Below are 18,630 nucleotides of genomic sequence, written 5' to 3'. Positions count from 1 at the left end.
CTCACCTCTCCTCTGCGAATCCCACCCAATCCATCATGTCCCACCCACCAAAACACTGCCCAGCACCTGTCCAGGGGTCAGGGTGGATCTGACCTAACCCTTGGGGCAACCTGACATGTGTAACAATCATTCACACATCCATCCCTGCTCTCCGGGAGACCCCAGGCAATCACAGAGACACCACCATTCATCCTTGTATTCTTGGGCCCCAGGCTCAGCACCCAGCACTTTCTAAGAACACAGTACATGCTTGTTGAATTGAAGAAAACACAGTTGGACTCAACTGCATTGTCACCTGACTTTTCTCAGACAGAGAAAGGAGAGAGCGTGACAGGACCAAGGAAGGTGGTATTTGGGGAATTTCCTACATAACAGAGTCCAGGTACTGCACCTGGGCAAATTACCTAACCTCTCTGAACTGCAATTGCCTCAAAGGACTAGTGAAAAATCGCCATATCTACCACTTGATAGTCCTTAAAAGAACAAAACGAGGGACTTCCCTGGTGGTCCGGTGGTTAAGACTCCACGCTCCCAATGCAGGGGGCCTGGGGTTCGATCCCTGGTCAGGAAAGTACATCCCGCATGCTGCAGCTAAGACCCGGCACAGCCAAATAAATAAATAAATAAACAACAATGACAAAAACAAACAAAAAAAACAGCTTTAGTGTTTAAAAAAAAGAAAACAACGGGGGCTTCCCTGGTGGCGCAGTGGTTGAGAGTCCGCCTGCCGATGCACGGGATGCGGGTTCATGCCCCAGTCCGGGAAGATCCCACATGCCGCGGAGCGGCTGGGCCCGTGGGCCATGGCCGCTGGGCCTGCGCGTCCGGAGCCTGTGCTCCGCAACGGGGCAGATCACAACAGTGAGAGGCCCACGTACCACAAAAAAAAAAAAAAAAAGAAGAAAAGAAAACGATATGAGATGATGCATATAAAGATTGGCACAATGCCTGGCCCTCGGTGAATGGAAGCATTGCCATCAAGAAGAGCATGGGTAGGAAAGCATATCAGGCAGGGAGTGGTCGGCCAGCCCACACTTTTCACCTGCAGCATCCTCCATGGTGAGACGGGTCTGTGGCAACTACACGAGAACAGGCAGCCTTGGGACACAGGCTAAGACCCCGAAGTCCAGGCCAAAGCCCTCCAAGGGGTGAGCCAGGTGGGAAACAGGCAAGGATGTGAGGGAGACTGGCAGGTCCCTTGGGTGAGCTCCTAAGGGAAGGTGTCAGTGGTCCAAGCCTTTCTCCCCCTCCCCGGTCTCGACTGCCCCCCTCAGTTTCAGAGCAGGGAGACAGGAGGGCTCAGCTACCATCTGGGAAGGGGGCTCTACAACAGGTTGAGGGATCTGCCCATGGCTCGTTCCCCTGCCTCCTCTGAATCTGTGCAAAAAAACTTTAAATCCAAGCATTAACCGGGGCAGCTCCGCTCAGAGCCTGATCTGCACGTAATGCCCCCCACACATCTCAGACAGAACTTTCCGCTGTTCTCCTCCTTCTTCTCCCCTGGCAAATATTCATCCAGCCCCACAGTGGGATGTGGTCTCGCCAACCTGTAGGGCTCGGTTCCGAGGTCCTGGTGCCCAGCTGTTAATGCATGAGAACCCAGAGGGCAGGACATCTTATTTCTCAAGCCCTGTTGCAACTATCTGAAAAAAGACGTTGCTGAAATGCAGAAAAGAACACTTAGAAACTAATCAGCATCTCTATATCTTGACTGATTCTACCTCTAAGAGCTGCCTTGAGTTTCCACATGCGGCATAAACCTGGGCTGTTTTAGAGCCACAGAGGTGCCCGTGGATGTCCCTCGTAGTCCCAGTCCCTCCCAGCTTCTCTTGGCTCTGACAGGAAAACTTCATTGACAAAGAAGGTAATTCGTACTTGCGCTACCAAAGCAGCACTCTGCTGAGATTAATTTTCCCTTATCTTTACTGCCTTGCTGCTATTCCTCAACTTTGCTTCCTAGGGTTTCATCCTGGGCCAACACAGTGTTTTATCAGTGAATAAAATAGCGGCTAAAATTAGAGGCACCTTAGTGCACAGACCACCTCTACCCCCTACCTCCTTCCCCACTCCGTGTTTCTAAACTGTTTCTACCATTTCGAAGGATTTTTTTCAAACCAAACTCTCTTCAGTTGGCTCAATTACCTTTGTTACCATCTAGTCTAGCTTCTCCCTTTCTGTGTCTGTCTGCTTCTGTCCCTCGATAGATGATAGATAGATAGATAGATAGATGATAGGAAACAGATCATCAAACACTGTTTCTGTTTCTCTCTCTCTCTTATATACGGGCAGAGACATATCTAGGGGAAAGAGAGAAACAGAGTCAGACAAGAATGGAAACAAAGTGTTTTTTTCTTTATTCCAAATTCACAGATCTGTTCCCTTCACTATTGGAGCTTTCTCCTGAGGTCTCTGAAGGCTCTCCTAAGCAGTTTGTTTTTTTTTAAAAATAAATTTATTTATTTATTTTTGGCTGTGTTGGGTCTTCGTTGCTGCACGCGGCTTTTCTCTAGTTGCCGTGAGCTGGGGCTACTCTTCGTTGCGGTGCGCGGGCTTCTCATTGCAGTGGCTTCTCTTGCTGCGCAGCACAAGCTCTAGGCGCGCAGGCTCAGTAGTTGTAGCACAGGGCTTAGTCGCTCCGTGGCATGTGGGATCTTCCCGGGCCAGGGATCGAACCTGCGTTCCCTGAATTGACAGGCAGATTCTTAACCACTGTGCCACCAGGGAAGTCCCTAAGTGATTTTCACTTTGAATACACAAAAGAAAGTCAGCTAATCAAAATGTTAAAGTATAAAAGAAAATTTTAAAAACACCACCAACGTACTTGGAAAATAGGTAAAATCAATTGTTAAATCCATCAATCTAGTGATCATCTTAATAATCTAAATCATTGGCTCATCAAATCTGGAGATCATTGACACAAAAGCAATTTAAAATTATTAAGCCCCCAAAAGAGTAATCGAAGAGTGGGCTCTAAGATGCAGTGTGTCTCAAAGACAAGTAAAAGAAGAAATTCTCAAGTGTCCACAAGAACAAAATTCTTAAGGATCTGATGACTCCTGTCTGAGAAGCAGTAATTTAATGATCTAAAGTCTTATTCCATAAAAATATCTTTTATTAACACAGAAAAGGGGAATGGTTCATCTTTATACCTGCCAAAATAGATGCATTAAAAATGATTATTGGGGCTTCCCTGGTGGCGCAGTGGTTGAGAATCTGCCTGCTAACGCAGGGGACACGGGTTCGAGCCCTGGTCTGGGAGGATCCCACATGCCGCGGAGCAGCTGGGCCCGTGGGCCACAATTACTGAGCCTGCGTGTCTGGAGCCTGTGCTCCGCAACAAGAGAGGCCGCGATAGTGAGAGGCCCGCGTACTGCGATGAAGAGTGGCCCCTGCTTGCCGCAACTAGAGAAAGCCCTCGCACAGAAACGAAGACCCAACACAGCCATAAATAAATAAATAAACAAAACAAAACAAAAATGATTATTTTTATTTATTTATTTTTTTTTGCGGTACGTGGGCCTCTCACTGTTGTGGCCCCTCCCGCTGCGGAGCACAGGCTCCGGACATGCAGGCTCAGTGGCCATGGCTCACGGGCCCAGCCGCTCCGCGGCACGTGGGATCTTCCCGGATCAGGGCACGAACCCGTGTCCCCTGCATTGGCAGGCGGACTCTCAACCACTGCACCACCAGGGAAGCCCCTAACAAAAATGATTATTAAGGGCTTCCCTGGTGGCGCAGTGGTTGAGAGTCTGCCTACCGATGCAGGGGACATGGGTTCGTGCCCCGGTCCGGGAAGATCCCACATGCCACAGGGCGGCTGGGCCCGTGAGCCATGGCCGCTGAGCCTGCACGTCCGGAGCCTGTGCTCCACAACGGGAGAGGCCACAACAGTGAGAGGCTGGCGTACGGCAAAAAATATATATATATATATATATTTAAAAAAATTTTTTAAGTAAAAGAATTTGTAGAACCCCAGGGTTACATCCATGTACCAAATGTGAGGAACACTAAACGTCTTGCATCCGGACGGTTCAGTCAACAGTGTGTCAACACTCCCTGGAATCTCAGAGCTACAAACCTCAACCTCCAGGGAAGCAGACACAGGGCACCACTGTCAGGGTTTTGCTTTTTTTCTTTCTTTCTTTCTTTCTTTTTTTTTTTTTTTTAATTCAGGGCATTTGAATTGACTTTATTTCCTAAAGACATGGATATGTACTTCCTCATGATCACACACGACAAGTATCCAAGGACAGAAAAGCAAGGTTCCCTGAATGTGACTTTGAGTGACCTTAATTTTCAGAGATGTGCTGCCATAATCAGGGCTTTGTTCTTCTATTAAGCAACCATATTTTCCCCTTTTAATTATTAAATATATTATATGTACAAATCTAGTCCACAGAAAAGACACAGGAAGTTTTTTAGTTTTCACACTTCATTAAATAGAGGACAGGGAAGAGATATGGGAACATACGTATATGTATAACTGATTCACTTTGTTATAAAGCAGAAGCTAACACACCATTGTAAAGCAATTATACTCCAATAAAGATGTAAAAAAATAATAATAATAAAATTTTTTTAATTAAAAAAAAAAATAGAGGACAAGTCCAACTGAATCTTCTTTCTAACCAAGTCACCCTAATCTCTGTAATGAATAACACACACCTGCACTTCCCTAATGCTCCTTACACCTTCTCATTTGTATGGGTGTCATTCCCGCTCTATCCAAATGAGTGCAAGAGCTTTGTCTTTTTCATCTAGGGATCCCCGAAGAGGAGGAAAATGGAATCAATTATGGTGCATTTACACAGTGTAGATGTTCAAAAAATATATTGGGAGCATAAATGCAGACAAACATCAGGGGGTTCATCACCAGGCTCTAGACTTAGAAGAAAATGTTCAGAAATTGCAGTGAGTCAGCCACCTCTTAAATCCTACACTACTTGGCTGACCTAAATATCAGAACACAAACCAGTGTGCCTTCTGTCCACCGCTGTGGACAGAAACAAGCTTAAGAGACTTGCAGTTTCCCAGATGAATGTTTCCAGAGGATAAGACCCTCTTGAATTCTGGAGTCAACCCTACAACGCTGGGCGGGCTAAGCGGGGATGAAATCAGTTATGCACTCGGTGTTTCACGTCTTCCAGAGACTGAAGGGATAGCCCTGGTCCTTACCACCCGGAGTGGCCCTTCATTTTTATTAAACAGAGAACGTGTAACTCTGCCACATTAATATTTTAGCTACAAGACCGCTTTCCTGGGCAAACACATTTTGGTCTCTAAGATGCTAAGGTAGTAAACATCACTTCTTATTCCTTCACCCAGAAAACATTTCAAGAAAATTTCTGAATGTCATAGAAGCCCAGTGACATCAGATTAACTTCCAAACTTTATTTCAACAAAACCAGCACATAAATACCACACACCCATGTCTCATCTGAGGCACGCCAAGCCATTCCAAAGACACCTGGGTTTTTTAAGTACCAGAGCCAAGGGATACCATGCGTTTTTAGTGCCCTCAGCTTTATCCAGCTTTGAATTATTTCCACTACACCCAGTTCCTAAGCCAAATAACTTGATGAATTCTTTGCACACTGACACAGATTAAAGCAGCTTTTCAACATGGAGAACTTCATTATCATATAAATTTATTATATGGATTTGGATAGGGTGCAAGTCAAATCACATTTCTGGCTCACCGTATAGATTGAAAAGGAGACACGAAGCAAAACAGCCAATAGGGCAGGGGTTAGGCATGTCACTAACAAAATAAGGAGGATCTACTATGACTTTTCTTTTACGAAAATAAAATGTTGTTTTTCTTTAGATCAAAGAAGACTACCATGGGAGCACCTAAAACAATAAAAGTTTCCATAACGAATGTTAGAGCACTTTGTAAAGAAGATGTGGTAATGAAAATGCAGCTTAAGGATTGAAGGGGGAAAAGATTGCATATTTTGGCTTTTTATTACAAGGGGGAGTGGGATGAAGTGAGAGATTGGGATTGACATATACACACTACTATGTATAAAATAGGTAACTAATAAGGACCTACTGTACAGCACAGGGAACTCTACTCAGTGCTCTGTGGTGACATAAAAGGGAAGGAAATCTAAAAGAGTGAGGATATGTGTATACATATAACTGATTCACTTTGCTGTACAGCAGAAACTAACACAACAGTGTAAAGCAACTATACTCCAATAAAAATTAATTTTAAAAATAAACAAAAAATTAAATAAATGAAATATACATGCCCATAAAGCAACATACATTTCAAAGACCATATACAAATAAAAAATATGTCAACACTAATAAAATGGTTACCTGTGCAGATGCAGGAGAGATGGGCGTAAGGAATGGGGGTAAAAGAAGGAAGACCCCTAACCTTCTTTAGAAGGGGGAACTAAATTCTGGACGGGTGAAGTGACGTCGCTAGGATTATACTTACAATGCAGGCCTCTGACCTTGAGAACACCGGAAGCTCTTTTCCTACCTCAGGCAAACTCTGCCTGCTCTGAGGATAAACTGAGTGAATTCACTCCACAGATACAAACTGGGGAATTTAGCAGGTGGGCCAAGAAGGAGTATGAATGTTTCCATGAAGTGGAAAAAGAAGATGATGCTTTGCTGCTTTAAAGTAAGTGACGGAATCCCATAGAATTCCCCAGGTTAAACACAGGGGCTGCTTTAGCGCCACAGAAAACTGGGGAGTAAGATGAGAGGTATCATTTAGGGCCAAACCTGGAGAGGTTTAGTTTCCAGTAAGTCAAGAGCTACAAAGAATTAATGAAAACAGGGATGGGTTGGATTTCTGGAACCGGAAGGTGGAGAAACATCTCAAGTCAAACGCAACATCTGGGACTGCAAGGCCAGAGCAGAAGGAGGAATATTTGGGGCAGAGATAGAAGAGAGTTTTGCTCTATTTTTCCTATTTTCTCAGTAAAATCTAAAACTTTCCATCTGCCTGTAGGTTTTTCAAGGTGAGGGCGGGACTGTTTCTATAGTTGAGTCAGTAGAGTGTGTGGACAGGAGAGTCTTCCCAGCAGCTAGCATCGTGGTGGCACAGATGTGCCCAGAGGCCAGGAAACCTGAAGGATGGGGCAGGGAGAAGGGGGCTGCAGGCAGGAGGGGGCAATTTGAAGGTGGTAGGGATCCTGCCTGAGTACGTACAATTATGCCTTTGTATGATCCTCAGGGAAAGGGATGGAATTCAAGCTAGAAACATTCCACTCAAAATTAAAGCATCTTAGTAAAAGCTAAAAGGAATGAATTAAATGCTCAAATCACAGAGAGGGAGGGAAATATGATGCCCTCAACATCTTCTCCAAGCATCAGAAGAAACGTGGGCAAGACACCACAGCTGACAGCAACACTCCAACCCACTTCCTTAGGTCATTAGCCTTCAAGATTCCCCTGTCTGCTAACATCTTAAAAAAATCAACAAGCCCAGATGGCTCAATGACTCGGAAGTCGGAAATGCGTATGCTTTCAAGGGAATGCCGGGAACGGAAAACTGGAAGAAAAATTGTCACTGTCAATAACCATTCAGTAGGAGCCAGGAGCATCTTCCTGCTACCAGAGTTTTATCGAGCCTGCCAAGGAGTCATCATTCAATTCAGTAATTTTTTTCTTTACAAACTGTGATACATTCATATCATGAGAATCTAAGCCACAATTAAAACAAACAAAAAGTGGAGGGTCGGGGCATCCCTGGTGGCGCAGTGGTTGAGAGTCTGCCTGCCGATGCAGGGGACACGGGTTCGTGCCCTGGTCCGGGAGGATCCCACATGCCATGGAGCGGCTGGGCCCGTGAGCCATGGCCGCTGAGCCTGCGCGTCCGGAGCCTGTGCTCCGCAACGGGAGAGGCCACAGCAGTGAGAGGCCCGCGTACCGGAAAAAAAAAAAAAAAAAAAAAAGTGGAGGGGCTAGCTTGCTGCCGTTTGTGAAAAATAAAGAAAAGGAAAAATTAAGTTGTAGCAACATGGGTGGACCTAGAGATTATCATACTGGGTGAAATAAGTCAGACAGAGAAAGACAAAAATCATATGATATCGCTTATATATGGACTCTAAAAAAAAATGGTACAAATGAACTTATTTACAAAACGGAAATAGAGTCATAGATGTAGAAAACAAACTTATGGTTACCGGGGGGAAAGTGGTGGTGGGGAGGGATAAACTGGGAGATTGCAACTGACATATTTACACGACTATATATAAAATAGGTAACTAATCAGGACCTACTGTATAGCACAGGGAACTCTACACCATACTTTGTAATGAGCTCTATGGGAAAAGAAACTAAATAAGAGTGGATATATGTACATGTATAACTGTTACACTTTGCTGTTCAGCAGAAAGTAACACAACACTGTAAATCAACTCTAATAAAATTTTTCTAAAAAATTAAGCTGCATTGATATGCATAGATCATTTCAAAGAAAATCGGTCACCCAGGATTCTTCTGAGAAGGAGAACTCCGTAGCTGAGAAACAGGAATAAGTGGAAGAATTTTCACATTATACACTCTTCCCCCCTTTTTGAATTTTGAGTCATATAAATTTACCCCTTCGTCAAAAAAAATGAATAAAATGTTAAAAATAAAAAGATTAAATATTGATATGTTTATCCCCTGCTCTTTTCTTCAAAGACTTTAAGAAGACATATCAAAATACATCCACCTCTAACGCAAAAGGATGAAATAAATAATTGAGAGGTACAGATTTAAATTAAAACAGGGGAAAGAAAATAATAACATCCAGAGGTAAAGTGAGCGCAAAAAATGTGCACACAAAATCCTGTTGCTGGATGTGGCCATAAATCTGGTGGATAAAGCAAAGCAGGAAACTAGATCAGAGTCAAGGGCCTGTGATAAAGCAGCCTCTCAAGCAGAAGAACACCTTTTCTTATAAGGGAGAGCAAAGAGAAATTTCTCCCAAACATCCATCTTTAGAAGATGCTGAGATACCAAGGATAGATCCCCAGCTTCTGCCCACAGATGGAGAGCCCCTGAGTGTGGGGTAGGCAGGCCGCTCACCACCTGGGCCCCCCAGGGCTCAGAGCCTGGGAGACCGGATGGCGGGGCCCAAAAAGGCAGAGCAGAGGGGGATCCTCCCAGTTAGACATGCCACTCAGAACACAGGCTCCAAATTCCAAATGGAAAATCTCTGGGCTTGACCAATTAAGTTGGAGGAGTTGGAGAGAAAATCCTCATTTGATAGCATTGTATTTCTTTGTCTCAGACAAACAACACATGCTGGCTTCAGTTTTCCACACATCATGGAAATGAAATAGGCATCAACTTCACAGGGGCCCCCAGACACGCGATTGCCAGAGTTGTTTGTCTGTTTTTAATACATTTATTTATTTTTGGCTGCATTGGGTCTTCGTTACTGCGCGCGGGCTTTCTCTAGGTGCGGCAAGCAGAGGCTACTCTTCATTGTGGTGCGCGGGCTTCTCATTGAGGTGACTTCTCTTGTTGTGGAGCGCAGGCTCTAGGCACGCGGGCTTCAGTAGTTGTGGCTCGCGGGCTCAGTAGTTGTGGCTCGCGGGCTCTAGAGTGCAGGCTCAGTAGTTGTGGCGCACGGGCTTAGTTGCTCCGCGGCATGTGGGATCTTCCCGGACCAGGGCTCGAACCCGTGTCCCCTGCATTGGCAGGCGGATTCTTCACCACTGTGCCACCAGGGAAGTTCCCCAGAGTTGTTTTTTACATGTTTGTTTGTCAAGAGCACTCCCTTGGGGATGTACAGCCTTTCCTCTCTTCCTCTTTCTTCTCCACGCGCCCCCCTCCATCCCCAACGAACCCACAGCAGGTCCTAGTCACAATGTCCCTCTGGTGTCACACACATGCAGTGCACAGAGGCAGTGCTGTATGTTCACCACACCGGCTCCATTTTCCTCCAGGGAGCCCAGCTAAGCCACATTGGTTGCCCAGCTTCTCATGCAGTCAGAAGAAAACATAGGCCTGAGGTCTGGTCAGCGGAATGTGGGTGAATATGGTGTTGTCACTCGCAGACCTGGCCCCTAAAATGTCCTGCACAGTCACCCACATTGCCCATCGGTCCCTAAAATGTCAGCTGGACTTTGATACTCAGAGCAACTGATGGCTCTATCATCTTTGTCAGGAGCAAAGACAGCGGAGCCTCTGTCAACTTTTGTCCTAAATAATTACATGGTACAAAACCCCCTCTGCTAGCTAACCCACAATGGGCTATAATGCAGGCAGTAAAGAAATTTTTATTTCTAAGATGCTGAGATTTTTGTGACTGCAGTTAGCCTACGTTGTCTAAGGTAGAAATGGGGGTTCTCCCATAACAAGACACCAAATAGTTGGCATTGGCTTAGCAGATGGAGAGTTAGGTGGGGAGGGTACACATACAGCAGATCCGGGATACACAGTGACAAAATCTTGGCAAAGCTACTGCCTATAGTACCCTGGAGGGCAGACCTGCCTCCAGAGCTTATGGTGCTAGAACTGGCTGGTTCTGCACGAGGAAGTGGTTAAAATTCTAAGAAAACTAGAAGAGGATGGGAAAGCAGATTGCTTGGAGAGATGTTACCTGTTCCTAGCTGCCTGGTGCTGATGTTCAGCTAGGTTTTTTATAGAAGTATCTAAGAACTACAAGAACTATGATGTGTAGCTGACTCACTAGCAAATAGACATAAGCAAAATAAAAAGCTATTTCAGAAATTTGAGACTTAGGGAGTTGGAAAAGTCATTTGCTAATTGCTTCGAGTCACCTCAAAGAGATGTCATTTTTTAACTTTTTTTTTTTTTTTTTTTTTTTGCGGTACGCGGGCCTCCCACTGTTGTGGCCTCTCCCGTTGCGGAGCACAGGCTCCGGACGCGCAGGCTCAGCGGCCATGGCTCACAGGCCCAGCCGCTCCGTGGCACGTGGGATCTTCCCTGACCAGGGCACGAACACGTGTCCCCTGCATCGGCTAGCGGACTCTCAACCACTGCGCCACCAGGGAAGCCCTTAACTTTTCTTTTAATTGAAGTATAGTTGATTTACAATATTATGTTAGTTTCAGGTGTACAACATAACGATCCCAAATTTTTATAGATCATACTCCATTTATAGTTATTATAAAATATTGGCTATATTCCCTGTGCTGTAAAATATATCCTTGTAGCTTATATATCTTATACATAGTAGTTTGTACCTCTTGATCCCCTACCCCATCTTGCCCCTTCCCTCGTTGCCTCTCTGTCATTTTAAAAGACACTGTGTATTGGAGACCCCGTGAGATTTCTCAGTTGCACGTGGTGACTCAGGCCTTTGGCAAAAATCAGATTAAGGATGGGTCTTTCCACCCACTTTTAGATAACCTCAAGGTAGCCACGATGAAACTGAAAAATAGAGGCACAGAAGTGAGGAAGCAATATAATAAACAGCCTTGAAATTATGTCTGGGAAACGCTGTATGGTTGTGACATGAGGAGCTTTCTGAAAGGAAACAAATCAGAAGCCTTCTATATTACTGAGAGAATTGTATTACTAAAGCTGTTCTGATCTGGAATTAGAAAAGCTTTGAATAGTCTCCAAACCTTAAATCAATCTCAGGCAGAAAGTGGGCTGTGAGTGCTGGTGGTCCCCAAGGAGGCTGGAGGACCCAGGATCCATTTCACATGTGTCAAGGAGGACCATGGACGGACAAGGAAGAACTCTGGGGGCAGAGCCAGGGATCCCTGGGGAAAATGAACAAAAAGTCCCTCCCAGAGGGGAAGATCGGAATCTATTTGGGTAACTTCCCCCACTCCCTGGAAAGAGAAACTTCCCAATGCCTGCCCTGCAGGATGTCGACTTTGCTGTGGGCTAGTGGTTACTCTTTTCTTCCTTTTTCAGATGGAAAACATAACTGCTGTCATCACCACTCTAAAGTGTAAGAGGGGGAGAGATGACATTTCTCTTTTGTTCGTTGGTGGCTGAACCAAGAGGACTCACATCCACAACTGATAGAGAAAGCCACTCCCCTCCTGGAGATCCTGACATTTGAGCTGTAGGCAGTGACTGGGTAGCACCTGGAGGCTGTTCCCATGGAGATGGGATGCATGTGTTCCACATGCCCCAGGGAGAATGTAATGGTGACCAGAGGGGTTGACGCGGCAGAGATGATCCTATGTGTTCACTGCACTCCTTTCATCTCCTTAAACATTGAAAGAGCATTTCCCAGCTTCCCCTGCGGTTAAGTGGGACCATGTGACTGAGTTCCAGCCAATGGAGTGTGGCCCGGCTCCTAAAATCCTCTGAGTGACGTCATATGCTCTCAGCAAATGAGAACTCATTAACCACCTGCTCTTAACCAATGAGCAGTAAGCACAGCGTCTGACAACTGCTCTTGGTCAATATCTATGTTGTCCCGAGTCGAGTGTGTTCTTCTGCCTGGCACTGTCTACTTCACTGTAGTTTCTCTATTAATCATTTATTTTATGTTCCAGTAAACTGTATTAACTAATAATAAGTGATAAAAGGTAAACTGGCCAGACCTGCTGGAATAAACAATAGAAAAACATAAGAATAGGAACAAATTTCATAGAAGCTCAAGAGTCTTCATGAATTGGTCAAGAAACAGACATGAAGAGTATCAGGCAATCAGGGACATGAGGAAAGGTAGTAAGAATTGCTTTAGCCTGGGCAGATGCGCCAATAATTGTAGTAAGAGCATCTGGGAGAAATTAAGCATGTCATGACTATAAGAGATCTGAAGAGACGAAAACAGCAAATCTCAGTGTACAGTGCAAAGGAGGCATCTCCACAGGACCCTGCAATAAAGATCTTGTATTTTCCTCACACAGTTAGCGCTTGCATCTCCAGGAGCACATCACCAGTGGTACCCAGGAGAGATGCGAGTGGTGTGAGGATACAGTGAGCCCTGCCGATATTCAAGTCCAGTCAGCGTGGTACCTGGCAGGACTGATGCAGAAACACAACACAATGTTGACCCCCAACTCTCACACATATGCTAGGAGTTGTCCAGCTTGCATGCTCACTCAGGCAATTAGCAAAAGGAAGAAGCAAAGTGGAGAAGAAGGTGTGAGGGACTAAGGGGGAGAAGGCAATAAAGGCATTGGTAACACCAAAAAGTCAAGACACTAATCAGCATATATTGGAGACCTCATGTTTACCTTGTTATCTCTACCCAGGAAACACTTATGCCCCATTCACTATTGGACCTATAGAGACTAAGAGACTGCCCTTCAGCTATTCCCCACTTTAAACAGAAGCTACGGAAGGCAGAGTTCTGTTGGAAGGCCATCAAAACAGGTGGAACTGAAAAATCCGTTTCAGCATGCCCCTGCAGGCCCAATGCACCTGTCGCTAGATTCTGACATTCCCGTGGGGACTGATAGGTTTCACTTGCCAGGACTGACATTACTACAAGATTCAGAGATGCCTGAAGAGTTCCCCATCAGCTTAGAGAACCGCCTTTCCTATAACTGCAGAACTGTCACCTCTACATTGAAGGCCGCTCCGGGAGTACAGAGCGACTCCGAACGTACACCATCGCGCCGTCTGGTGCACCCACGGACGCTTCCATTACACCTGCCCCATGGCTTCCCCCTGCCAGTCCCCACCGCAACCTCCTCATCACCCTTGGAGTGCCAACGAGCAACAAACAGGGGCCAAGCTGTGGAAATAAATGGGAAACACAGTGCATGACTCTGGCCTGCCCTCAGGAAGCTTGCAATCTTGTTTGGAGGTGCCTCTGAGACATGGATTTCACAAGCAGTGATTAATTACACAGCCGGCAAAGTAACACAAAACGGGCAAGGAATCGGGGCTGGCCTGTTGATGGCTGGCTCCCTTGGGTCTGCCTAACAAGAGTTTTTTCTCTCCTGCTAGATCTGATCATTCATCTTCTTCCTTTAGTTTTACTCCAGAAAATAATCTTTCTGTCCTTTTGGTTTCAGTTCTCATAGTCTTCCAATCCTCTTCTTCCTACACTTAGAAAAGCAGCCCTTCCCTCATGGCCTCAAGGGGAAACAAGTTCTAACCTCTGTAACATTCAGGCATATCCATTTGAAAGCTTTCTCTTCCCCTCTGTGTCTGTGTCTACTTGTTCTATTGATTCAGACTATTCAACCAGCGAGCAGAGACAACATCTAATTATATTTTCCACCGAAACATTACATGTTACTAATGCTTAGCAAGTAAGAAAAACAATAATGTCTTTATGTTTCCCCTTTTTTTCAGCCCAGAACTTCATATGTAAAAAGAGATCTTAAAAGTATAGCATGGAAGGGTTTGGTCCATTAGACATATATTAGGTTGTGTCCTCCTGTACAAAGGTTCAGGCTTTTAAATGGGACATGAAGCTATTAGCCATTACACGTCTGCTTTGTTGTTTTTCCTCCAACTTCAGCGGACTGGCACGTTAGTCTCTGGGCAAAAGTCATATCAAGAGCTGTTCTTTTCCCAACAATACATCTTGACCACCATCGATGGGCTGTCACTCAGAAATGCACAATGATTTTTTACACTCTCAAATACTTAAGAGCCTCACAAGAGTCCAGACTCCCCTTTCCTTACCCCTTGATCCCACCCTACCTGTAGGTGCTGCCAGCCTCTCTTCTCCAACACAAATCTTCCAGTCCAGCCAGGCCAGCCTCCTTGGAGATTCCAAGGCTTCTTATTCTAGTAACCTCTAAATTTAACCCATCCACTGAAACCTCGAAAACTCATGTCATCCCCAAAAATCTCTCTTGACCATAATAGCTCTTGGTGATGACTCACCCTTTTGAATTTGGAATATGCAAAGACCTAAAAAATTAACAGCACAACATAGCATATACATCAGACAGTCCAATGGGCAGAAGAATGAACATTCTGTTTATATCAAGTTAGATCAGCCTCTTTTTAGGAGCAGAATCTACAGAGCCTGTTCTCGGTATCACACACATAGATACCACACTGAACTAGCCATGGCTTTTCCTTTCCAAGGAAGTTTATGAGCCTCTTGGAGGCAGGGACTATTCCTCACATAACCCAGAACCGCCTGCAATATCAAACGCTAATAGTGCTGGGCACGCAGATAATACACCGAAGATTCCCACTGATTTGCCCTGTAGGGAGGCTGGGAATATGATCTGGTCAAACTGAGAGTAAAATCATACTCAAGCAATAAATCAGTGAAGAGCACTGAGAATAACCGTAGCCTTATTTTCAATGAACTGACTGGTCTTGGGACCGTAACGGAGCTGGACCCTATGAGACCTTCCCAGAATGGACACCCACCCATGTCATCCGCCTGCCTCTCTGTCTGTAGGAGAACGTTAGTCAAAGAATAAATTTAATCAGAGAAGTGAGAAAATGCAGAAAGAAAGGAAAATGGTCAAGCAAGACAAATAATAATACTTTAACCATTAAACAAAGTCAAGGACCTTTAGTTCTTCCTCCAGGACTATAAATAATATTCTGAGCCATGTCCTTCAAGCTGTTTTGCAGATACTGAAACCCTCAACAGGTGGGAGAAGTTAACTGTGTGCTGCCCACAAACACACAGACCCTAGGCCAGCTGGAGCCAGAAGGCTGACTATGCTGATTCCCACTCACCTAACCACCGACCAATCAGAAGGATGTCCACGTGCTCACCACGCCCTGCTCCTTGAACACCGTAACACCCCTCACTACAGGCATCAGGGTGGGACACACAGTCTTGAGGGCATTAGGCCCCCTTTGCCTGGCAAAGCAATAAAACTATTTCTTTCTACTTCCCCCAAAACTCTGTCTCTGAGATTTAATCCAGCCCCGGTGTACAGTGGTCAAATTTTGGCAACAGAACTCACAGAGACCCACTCTACGTGCAATTTCAGCAGAGGGGGTGTGGGGGTGTGGGGGGGAGGGATGAATGGCATGAAAATATCAGTTCTTAAATGGCCTTTGAGATCATCTGATAGGAGCCATCCTCCTAGAGATGAAGAACGTCTCCAACCGAAGCTGGAAGACCAGAGACCACACAAGGTGTGCTCAGTCCCAGCTATACCCTTTCCACACTCGCAGCGGCTCTGCATGTGTGTTTCCCCCGAAGCAAGTACCCACCTCTACCTGGAAGCAGGGGATGAACCCTCGCCCAGAGTTCCCATCCCTGGTTAACAGGGACACATTTCATGTTGTTCTCATGATATGTAACTCGGTTAACTGCAGATCTGTTGCTTTCTCTTCTCCCTCTCATCTAGGCTACATGCAACAAATCTTAACACATCCTCTAAACAATTAAGTTATGCCACAGCTGGTACAGTGTGGTAACAGGAAGACTTGAGTTCAAATAACTAAACCCGTAACTGAGCAGCTAAGATGTTTTTCCTTTAAGAAAATTTTTTTGTTGTTTTCAATTTTCTGACATTACTTCTCTAACTCAGGTAACAACAAAGCAGTGTTTGGACAGTGTCACCAGGTTATTTTTGTAAACAAAAGCTCACTGAACAGCTCTGATGTGCACATGCTGTCCCAGGAATTATGGAAGATCAAATGAATAAAACTCTCTTTCTGGTTTCAAGAATCTAGTAAGATGATTAAAAATGGAACCCAAAAAGTCTAATAAAGGGAGAACATAAGAGGAGGCTGTGGAATTTCAGAGCAGGAACAAATTCCCTGATTTTCCTTCACTGGGGAAATGGAATTAATAAAAACCATATATGTTTACAAAGCAACATCTACAGAATTTAGAAATTCTTTTTTTTTTTTTTTTTTTTTTGCAGTATGCGGGCCTCTCACTGCTGTGGCCTCTCCCGTTGGGAAGCACAGGCTCCAGACGCGCAGGTCCAGTGGCCATGGTTCACGGGCCCAGCCGCTCCGCGGCATGTGGGATCTTCCCGGACCGGGACACGAACCCGTGTCCCCTGCATCGGCAGGCGGACTCTCAACCACTGCGCCACCAGGGAAGCCCTAGAAATTCTTAATTTCAAAAGATGGCTATCTTCCATTTTGATCATTCTTCTGCATCCACATTTCCTTCCTCTTCCACTCAGCCCCCTACTGACAAAAGAACATGCTGACTTTTTTCACAGAGGCTGATTTTTAAAAGTTTTCTCGGAAGAGCAAGTTTTCTTTGCCTTCATCCAAATATTGACGCCATGGAGTTAATAACGAGCAATAATGTAATGTTGCACGTTTGCCACACTGTACAGCTTCCGAAGTGTTTTCACAAATGCTATTTCAAGGGGTCTCTCTGGTCACCACAGAATCCTGAGGAGAACACATGACCCAATGAATGCGTCGCTCGGCGTGTGCATGTGATTGTTATTATTTTCCTCGTGCACGGAGGAATCTGAGGCTCAGAGGAGTTTGGTGAGTGACAGGGACAACTGGCATTTGTCAGACAAAAAGAAAATTGCTGGCTAAGCCCTCTAAGCTAAAATTACTTACAAATTACTGCCCTTGAAAGCTCACGTTCTCGCTGGTATATGTTCTCTTGCAAAGCTAACGGCCCTGAGAAGCATCTGGGGGCCCAGGCTCCCCTTTTCTCCACGCGTGCCCCCCCCACCTTTCCCTCCTCAGAAACTGGTCGACCTCTCTCCTCTCTTCCCAATAAAAGATCAAAAAGCAGCCACTTGAACTTCCATCCTAAAAAGCCAAAGCCGATGAATTATGTCCTTCAAGAGTGTTTGGGCTTTAAAACTTGGGCATCCCCCTGCGGGGGGATGTCTTCTTGCTAATAAACACTTTGGGGGCAGCAGCCAGAAGGTGGAAGGAATTTGGTGCCGAACCACTGATGCTGCTATGTTTCCCTCCAGTGATGAAGAAAGGGCCTCTGAGCTTTTCTTCGGGGTCAGAGACGGAAAGAGAAGCTGGCACTAATGAAACCTGGGCTGTGTCCCTGAAAGGGACTTCAGGGATGAGCAATGACAGATTTAACCAGTAGAGAAAGCCCACTGGGTCCCCAGGGGCTGAGGGACAAAGAAAAAAGCAGAATTGGGGGAGCAGCCAGGGGCCTGAGAGTGACATCCCCAGCGCTCTCTCCAACCCCACGCGTGCACATCTGTCCTGGCCTGATCTCAGACTCGCCGGCTCAAACCCTGTGCTTCTCGAGATCTGCCCCAGGTCCAGAAAGCAGCACCCTCAAGTCCCACAGCCTGGACCCAGGCCTCTCCTGCTTCCATTTGACACACTACGTGGGAGAAGCTTTCTTACCTCGTAGTGGGCCACGCGCTGGGATTCCGATATCAGCTGTGCACTGCACACCTTGCAGTGACTGTCTGTGAATAAATCCTGATCGACGTCGGAGGACTTCATCGGGCTAAAGGAGAATCAAGAGGAGAGAAAGACAAGATGAACCCACCGCTTCGGCTTTTAAGCAGGACACGAAGTGCGTGAAAAAGCCAGCAGCCCGGTACCAGATCCAGTGACGGTGACAGTGGGGGAGATCTCCCCAAACCTTTGGGGTGACCATGTCAATCGACCTTAGAAAGCGTATAGGTGACCATCTTCTCATAAATGCTCGACAGCGTGGCTGATACCCCGAAAAACGGAAATCCAGCTTTAGTTTTCTTTATGTGACAAATCAGACCTACATCTACTCCACTGTCAGGAATGTATGTGAAAAGACATCTTCAAAAATGATTCACGCCTCTCTCATATACACTACCAAACGTAAGGTAGATAGCTAGTGGGAAGCAGCCGCAGAGC

At 45.6% G+C, this 18,630-nt stretch overlaps 1 protein-coding gene across 1 annotated transcript in view; it reads right to left on the bottom strand.

Moving 5' to 3' along the window:
* Positions 1–18,237, bottom strand: part of ZMAT4 (zinc finger matrin-type 4) — a gene marked incomplete at both ends in the record, with an annotated part of 219,793 nt that extends 201,556 nt beyond the window's left edge. The window contains one exon of the mRNA XM_082608743.1: positions 18,136–18,237. Coding sequence (XP_082464869.1) covers positions 18,136–18,237 — 102 coding nt within the window. The remainder of the gene's footprint in view (positions 1–18,135) is intronic.
* Between the last annotated feature and the right edge of the window lie 393 nt (positions 18,238–18,630).

Source organism: Mesoplodon mirus, assembly GCF_964341445.2.
Source record: "Mesoplodon mirus genome assembly, chromosome: 20".
Classification (NCBI taxonomy): Eukaryota; Metazoa; Chordata; class Mammalia; order Artiodactyla; family Ziphiidae; genus Mesoplodon; species Mesoplodon mirus.
This window is presented reverse-complemented; position numbering and strand designations above follow the sequence as displayed.